The sequence below is a fragment of the Callorhinus ursinus genome, unplaced genomic scaffold (genome assembly GCF_003265705.2).
Source record: "Callorhinus ursinus isolate GAN/ISIS: 27379988/994484 unplaced genomic scaffold, GSC_fseal_2.0 scaffold52, whole genome shotgun sequence".
In the NCBI taxonomy this organism is placed as follows: domain Eukaryota; kingdom Metazoa; phylum Chordata; class Mammalia; order Carnivora; family Otariidae; genus Callorhinus; species Callorhinus ursinus.
In genome coordinates, this window is record NW_027397114.1 from 7,760,371 (window position 1) to 7,767,851 (window position 7,481).

General features: G+C 57.6%; 1 protein-coding gene across 1 annotated transcript; it reads right to left on the bottom strand.

The window, feature by feature from the left end:
• Nucleotides 1-1,636: 1,636 nt before the first annotated feature.
• EPOP (elongin BC and polycomb repressive complex 2 associated protein) lies at nucleotides 1,637-4,901 on the bottom strand. The gene has a single exon (XM_025859466.2). It carries the CDS (start codon nucleotides 4,439-4,441, stop codon nucleotides 3,302-3,304), a length of 1,140 nt encoding a protein of 379 aa, XP_025715251.1. The 5' UTR covers nucleotides 4,442-4,901; the 3' UTR covers nucleotides 1,637-3,301.
• Between the last annotated feature and the right edge of the window lie 2,580 nt (nucleotides 4,902-7,481).

A 7,481-nucleotide genomic window follows, 5' to 3' on the forward strand; every position in this document is an offset into this window, starting at 1 on the left:
CCCAGTAAGAGAGACCCAGGTAGAAGCTAAGAAAGACCCTTGATCTCCACATCCCACCAAACCCAGGGTGGCCACTGGCAGAGCCTCAGAGGACGCAACGTCTGGGTGGGGAGAGATAGAAAGGACACACCGGGACAATCTGGGAGCAGGGGCTGGAGATACCCACAGAGGTCGAAGGGCAGATCCGAAGGGCGAGGAAACAGGACAGGAGGAAGGGAGAGCCTCCAGGGACCCTCCTGGGGAGACTGAGCTGCCCTCCCCGCCCCCTCAGTGAGTGTTGTGGGGGGTGGAGTCCTAGCATCCTTGGGGTCAGCCTGGAAAAAGCAAGGAAACCAAGTCTACCCCTTCACCAAGCTGCTCCAATTCAGGGAGACTTGCGACCCCACGTCCAGAGAGGCAGCACCCCAGACCAGCCCGACACACTGCAGCACATGCTTCCTTTCCCCAGAAAATCTGGGTAGTTCCTTCTTTAAGGAACTCCATTTCTGGGGTGGGCTGAATGGTGGCACCCAAAAAGATCTGGCTGTGTCCTAACTCCCCTCCCTCTGGAACTTGTGAACGTGACCTTCTTTGGAACAAGGGTCTTTGCAGGTGTAACTACATTAAAGTTGTCAAGATGAAATCATGCTGGATTATGTGGGTGGGCCCTAAATCCATTAAGTGTCCTTATAAGAGACGGAAGAGGGGAGGGCCACGTGTAGACCGAGGCAGATGGGAGTGATGCAGCCACAACCCAAGGAGCACCCAGATCCTCCAGGAGCTGGAAGAGGCAGGGAGGGGATTCTCCCCTAGAGCCTTCAGAGAGAGCATGGCCCTCCTGACACCTTAATTTTGGACTTCTGGCCTCCAGAACTGTGAGAGAAAAGATTTCTGTTGTTTTAAGGCACCAAGTTTGTGGTAAATTGTTACGGCAGCCGCAGGAAAACAAATACAGTCCCCTGTGGTGCTGAATGACTAGAAAGCTTCTGGAGAAGCCCCCAGTCCCGAGTTTCTCCAAATTAAACCAGTCAGCAAGCAAGGGGAGTTCCTGGTCTGGCCAAAAGGTGTGTTTTTTAACTCACCGCCCAGACTCCTTCCAGGCTCAGGTTTAATGCTTAATGCTTTCCTTTAAGGAGGAAGGAGGGAAGACAAAATGGACTGCATCACATCCCACTGCTCAGAGAAGTAGAGTCGGCAAAGGATATTCTACCACCCACCTTTCTCCTTCTCCCAAAGCGCGTACCACCCCGCCCAGGCTGGCCGAAAGGGCCAAAGCTGCCCCGAACCACATGACTAAAAGCAGGGAGCTTTTTAAAAACAGGAGCCTGCCTTTCTGAATTTCTCCTTGCACACAAGACCCCCCGCTTCACAGCGAGTCTCTTCCCACCCCTCACATCTGCCTTCTTCCTCTGCCTTCCCCATTCTTGGGGGGCAAAATAAGCGGGATACCCCTGAAGCACGGGAGTGGGAGGCGCTCTCCCTGCCCTCCCCCCTCCTCCCCACAACACAGCTGGAGGGGGGGAGGGGAGGTCAGCAGGGTTCATAAAGGCCAGATGTTAAGGAGAGAGAGAGCAAAGCCCAACCCACGCCCACCCACCCCACCCCCACCCTCACCCTCACCCCCATCGGAGAAAAAAATGGAAAGAGACAGTTTTTAAAACAAACAAAACTTTTGTGGTGCAAAACAGTTTTTCTCAAGAATCTGCTCTATGCAAACAATAACAACTTTTTACAAAGCATTTTCACAGAAAAGGAGACAAGTCCTTCCCCAGCAACATATGTGGGAACTGTTTCTCCCTCACCCCGTTTTTGGGGGAAAAGGGGGTGCTATTCACTAGTGTGGGCAGAAGGGTCACTGGGTCCCTCATTTGTCGGGCAGATCTACCACCCCCAGCTTCCCCTCACACCTAAACTTGGAGTCTCCCCAAGAGCTAAGCTCCCCTGATCTCACCTGCGTGAAGGGGAAAGCGATTCCACCCCTCTCTGACTCTGGGGGATCCTCTCAGCGGCCGGGTGTGGTCCAGGCCTACCTCTCCCCTCCCCCCTGGAAAACAGAACCTCTGACCTCAAAACTAATCCCCTGGCCCTGCCCCCATCGGATCCATCAGGTCCCTGACAACTCCCGAAATGCCTGAAGTTAGTTAGGGGAGGAAGCTGAAGATGCCACAGCCCAGCTCCCATTCAAACCCAAACTTTGCCCCTTCAAGCCCCGCGGGACCCTTGAGGTTAGGGCAAGCACCCTGTAATTTAAGCCCTCTATAAGGGCAGCTAGCCTCCTCTCTAGCTTTTGAGGGGGGTGCGTTTGGGTGTCCAAAGAATGGACCCAGGCCTGCCCTCTACCTCCACCCCCTCCCATCCATAAATCGGTGGAGAGGGCCTCGAAAGGCAACTTGTTTGGTCTGATTTTATTGATTTCTTCCACCTTCCATTACTTTCCCTGGGACAGTCTCTGGCCCTTTCCCCCAGGCAAAGTCTGCGCTTTGGGAAAGGAAGAGGTCCCTTCGCCCTGCCCCTCCTAATAGGAGAAGCAAACTGGGGAGGGGGTTGATGGATCCAGGGGGAGGTCCTCTTTCACCCGTCAGACCTTATAAACTGAAAGCAAACAAGAAAAATTGGAAACTCCAAAACTGGACAAAAAGGAAAGGCTCGCGGCTGAGACTGAAGATCTCGCCAATTAGGGGTCACCTGCCTTGGTGGGGGGAAAGGGGGCTTAGGAAAAGAACAGGGAGGGGGTGATTCCCCCCCCTTGCCCAAGCTGCCCCCTCCCCCATGAAGGCTCCCTTGGGGTGGAGTGCTGGGGAAGGCCTGAGGGGAGTGAAGGGTTAAAGGCCTGGATGGTGGGGGTGGGGGATGCCCCCAGGGAGCTGCCAATCACCTCCCCACCCCCCACCACAGCCCCCTCATCCCCCTGGCTCGCCCACAGAAACAACCGGTTTGTCCATCACCAAGGTCTCTCTCCCTCCTTTTTTTTTTTTTTTTCCTTGTCTTTGAGCGGTAGCCTCCTTTGCTCCCCCTGGGGTGAAGGCCCTGCCCCCAGAGATCCGAGATGGAAGAGGGGAGGGATTGGAATCTATGTCATTAAGCCTTTTTCCGTTAAGCCTTCTCCTGACTCCAGCCCTTGGTTCGTCTCCAAAGGATGAGGGGGAGGGGGTGTCACCCCAACCAGTTAGGTGCTTGAAGATCACTGTCATTTGAGGTCCCTCTGACCGCAGCCCGTAAAACGTAAAGGGAACAGGCAAATGTGAGAAATGAGGCCCTGTCCTCGAGCCCAAAGTTTGGCCGTGGCCCCAACTTTTCCCCCTTGGCAGAAGAGGTGTCATGCTCAAAGTTCCTCCAAGTTGATCCCCCAGAATTTGAGGCCTGGGGGCTCAGGGACAGCAGGACCCCCTATCTGCCACCTCCACAGCGGGTGAGCAGGCGGGGGCTTTGAGTCTCCCTGGAGGCGAAGCGAGGATGCCGGCCCTAAGTCTCCGTCCTCCCCCACCACCAGGGCCGGGGGGCAGGGGAAGGCGTCGAGGAGGCTGAAGGTGCTCGTGGTGGGGAGCGTCGGTGCAGGGCGGCGGGGCTGCGCGCTGCGATGGGGGGGCGGCGGCCGTCGGCGTTTCTTGGCTGTTCCCCGGGCGGGCCCTTTTGCTGGCGGCCGCTCGGGCCCCCGGCGCAAACTCGGAGTGTCGAGAGCAAAGCCCTTCGCATAACACCAAAGTTTGGACCGGCGGATCAGACGATCGAAATGTTCCTGGCGGAGATCGGCGGGCGCGGCCGGAGCTCCGCTGGCCGTCGAGGGGTTAGCGGCTGGTGCCTCGGGGGCGGCCTGCGGGGGGTTTCCATCGACTGCGGCCGTCTGGCCCGGCGCGGGCGGCTCCGGCGCGGCCCCGGGACCCGCGGGCTCGGTGGAGAGGCCCGCAGGTGGAGGCGGAGGCCGGGAACTGGGCTCCTGATGGGGGCTGGCGGCGGGGCCCGGCTGGGAGTCGAGACCCGAGGCGGGCCGAGGCGGAGCCGAGGCGGAGCTGGTCGGAGATTCCCGAGGGCGCAGGGACGCCGGGCAGCGGCCGGGAGGTAAGCCGGAGCGAGAGCCGAAGTGCGGGAAACTGCCTCCGCCCTCTTCCTCCTCGCCACGGCCCGGGCACACTGCGGCGTCGGCATCCTGACCGGCCGGGGCGTTTGGATCGCTGGACCGCCCGGCTGGTTCCGCGAGGTGCTTCAGGCCATCCGCGGCCCAGCCGCCGGTGCACAGGGGGGCGCGAGGGCCCAGCAGCACCGGGGCCCGCGGCGCCAGCTCCCCAGGCCCCAGGCCCAGAGAGGACGCCCGAGGTTTGGCAAGGGCGCAGAAGGCAAGGGCACGCAGGCACAGCGGAGAGAACTCCTGGGTCCCCCGACGCGGCTTCCGGGGTGTCGGGGAGCAGGGCGACCCTCGCGGGGACGCCGGCACTGCGAGGCGGGGAGCGGGGCACAGAGTTTCCATGGAACCGTCCGGGGGGGTGCCCACTGCGGGGGCCCTGGTCCCAGCGGCGGTGTGCCCTGGCTGCCCGAAGAGCCCACGGGCGAGGGGAACATCGCCCCCCCTCGACGGGGAGGTCTCTGCTCACGGGCGCCCCCGGCCCGCAACCCTGGGCCGCGGAGCTCTGGCTCCCTCCTCGATCTCGTCACGCGGCCCTCCCGGCGGCCGGACTCCTGGGTCCCTGCGAGTCCCGGCGCGGTCGGCCGCCCTTCCTGCCGCCGCGTTCCCTGCGCAGCCCCGGCGGGAGCCCCTCTCGAGTAGCCCAGGGCGCAGAGGCTGGGGAAACAAAGCGGCCGGCGGCCGCGGGAGGCGGGAAGGACCCCGGGCCCGGCACCCGGTGCCCGGGCCCAGGCGGCGGGGAGGGCGCCTTCCGCCCGCTCGGCTTCTTTCTTCCCCGCTGGCTCCCGGAGACCGCGTTATAGAGAACTGCCCCCTCGCTGCCCCAATACCAGCGCCGGGGCCGCGAGCCCGCCGCTGATTGGGCAGCACGGCCTGTGACGTTAGCCCGGACCCCACCCCTCCGGCGGCACCGCCCCCGTCCCCATTCCGCACACAGACACACACACGTGGACCCGGCGCGGCGGCGGCTGGGAGGGAGGAAAAGAGGGAACGTGCGCGGGTGGGATCGCGAGGGGCGAAACGCGCCGCTGCACGTGGCCTGGTGGCGTCCGGCTATTGGGCTGTCGCAAAACAAGTCGTTTTTCCCTTAGCAGTGACGGTTTTCACATCTGTAAAATGGGAATGTACCTATCCACTCTCTTGGGGCTGCGTGAATAAACAGATGAATCACAAAAACAGTGTTGAGGGAAAAGATGACATGAGGCAATGGTTGTTGACAAGCTTTGCATGGCAGGGACTCCTGCGGGCAGAGAATGTTTCCTACCTCTCTGTTCTGGTGCCCTAGGACAGACAGTACCTGGCCCATACGGGATTCAAAAAATGTTGAAAAGTAGTTGGGAATTAAGTGTGTGCAAGTTGAACAAAGGAAAAAATAAATTCGGAGCCGGGGGGTGGAGAGTGTTATTACACCCATGGAAGACGATAAGTAGACTTGTTTCCATTTTTCCAATGCAGTTTCTAATGGCCCCTTGACCAAATTCCGAGGGGCTGGCTCTTCAGTCCCCTTAAATACCAAGACGCTGCCCTCTGAAGCTGAGCCGCCAAAATGGGCTGAGGAGTCCAGAGGAGGGGACAACCAGATCGTCTTCTCTCTCCCAAGGAGAGTGAAGCAAAGAAAAAGTGAAACCCCCCCTAAAAAATCCTGATAATGAAGGACCACCTCCCCACACACAGCACATACTGTCCCCTTTAACTTTCTTTAGTTTCTGTATAGCTTACTGTTATATGAAAGTCTGTGAATGTATTTATTCTTTATTGTCTGTTTCTGATTAGTCTGAAAAGGAGCTTATGAGAACTTTGTCTTAATCACTACTGCATCCCTTCGGCCTAAAACAGTACCCAGACATAATAGGTGCTCAATAAATATTTGTGAGTGAATGAATGAATCCCTGGAATATTTCTCTCTTGATAAAAATCAGGTTTTTGGACTATGGCTGCTTCCTATCCCCAGAGATATAAAGAGATTGGTATGATAGCTTGGAGTAAGAATGTAGAAGTTGGGGAGAGTGTCACAGAGAGAATATCTCATTCTGGGGCCGGAGTAAGACAGGGTTTCTGTAAGGGGGCAAATAATGTAGCTTGCATCCCTGCCCTCCTGGCAGTGACAACAGAAGAATTGTTTTTCTACACGTCATGAAATCATATTTGGGAGGAAAGGGATCAGGAAGGTCTGCCTCCCCACCTCCCTTCTGCAGAGGCCACAGACAAAGGCCCTGGGGTGGAGCCAGGGTTTGAGGAACTAGAGAGTATGGTGTTCTATTGCTTCAAACGTTCACCCCGTAGCATCTTCTGTGGAAGTCTTCAGGGCAGTTATCATGAGGGGAGATCCTGGGGTCCTGCCAGGTCTACACTCCAGGGTTCCTGAGTGCTCCAAGAGCCTCGGCTCCCTCCCCACCTTCTGCAACTTCCTTCCCCCTGCCACACACAGGAGGAAAGTTCTGGAAGGATGGTGATCTTTGCAGCTGTCTCTTCTGGGGGACAATGCTGAGAACTCTTACGCTGAGACAGCAGTGACAGATTTCTTTGGCTTGTGGGGCAGAGGGCATTTGCTTCAAACCCACTGTACTCCAGCCTCTTTGCCACTGAGATGCTGGGGGCGGGAGCTTGGTCCCCACCTATAGGAACCTGAAATGGGAAACTCCTCCTATCCCCTACAGTCTCACTCATATTTGCATTCCTGTGCCTAGCACAGTGTTGACATAAGGAGAGAACACTCAAGATATTCTTCAGTATGAATAAATGAATGAATTTTACCTAACCATGCAGATCAATGGCCTCCTCTTTCTCCCACTTCAGATCTGAGTTTAGGGGCTTTATTGGGGATCATTACTGTTGGAAGTCCTGCCCTGGAGAAGGAATTCCCTCCACCTCCACTTTCCCTTCTTCCCCTTCCTTTAATCAGGCACCCTAGAATACAGCCCAGATGGGAACCCCACCACCACCCTCCTGTTGTGGGCATGGAAGCACTTTACCAACGGTAGGGGTTAGTGTGAGTAACTCTCCAGCTGAAAGGACCTGAAGTCATCAAACCTCCATTTTCAGAGGGCTTGGACTGGAGGTTCCTTGCTTTGCAACCCAGGGCAGGTCACCTAAGTACTCTGCGTCTCGGTGTCCCTCTCAGTGAAAAGGGGACAACAGTAGCTTCTTCACAACAGTCAGGAGGGTGGAAACACGATGTGAGCCGGCTGGCCCAGTTGTTGCAATTCCCATTACCTACGGTAGAGGACACTCGACCCCGTCCTCAGCTGGCAAGATGAGGAGGCGACACCGTTCTCAGGAGCCCCTCTTCCCCATAAGGAGAAAAAGAGGGACAAGCCTGGATGCCGGGTCCCATCTGACACCTCCGGAATAAGGGATAGGAAGGGCCTAGAGAGACCTGGAAACC

Excerpts from the sequence above, each read along its gene's own strand:
- EPOP (XM_025859466.2), bottom strand. The coding sequence starts at position 4,441 with ATGGAAACTCTGTGCCCCGCTCCCCGCCTCGCAGTGCCGGCGTCCCCG.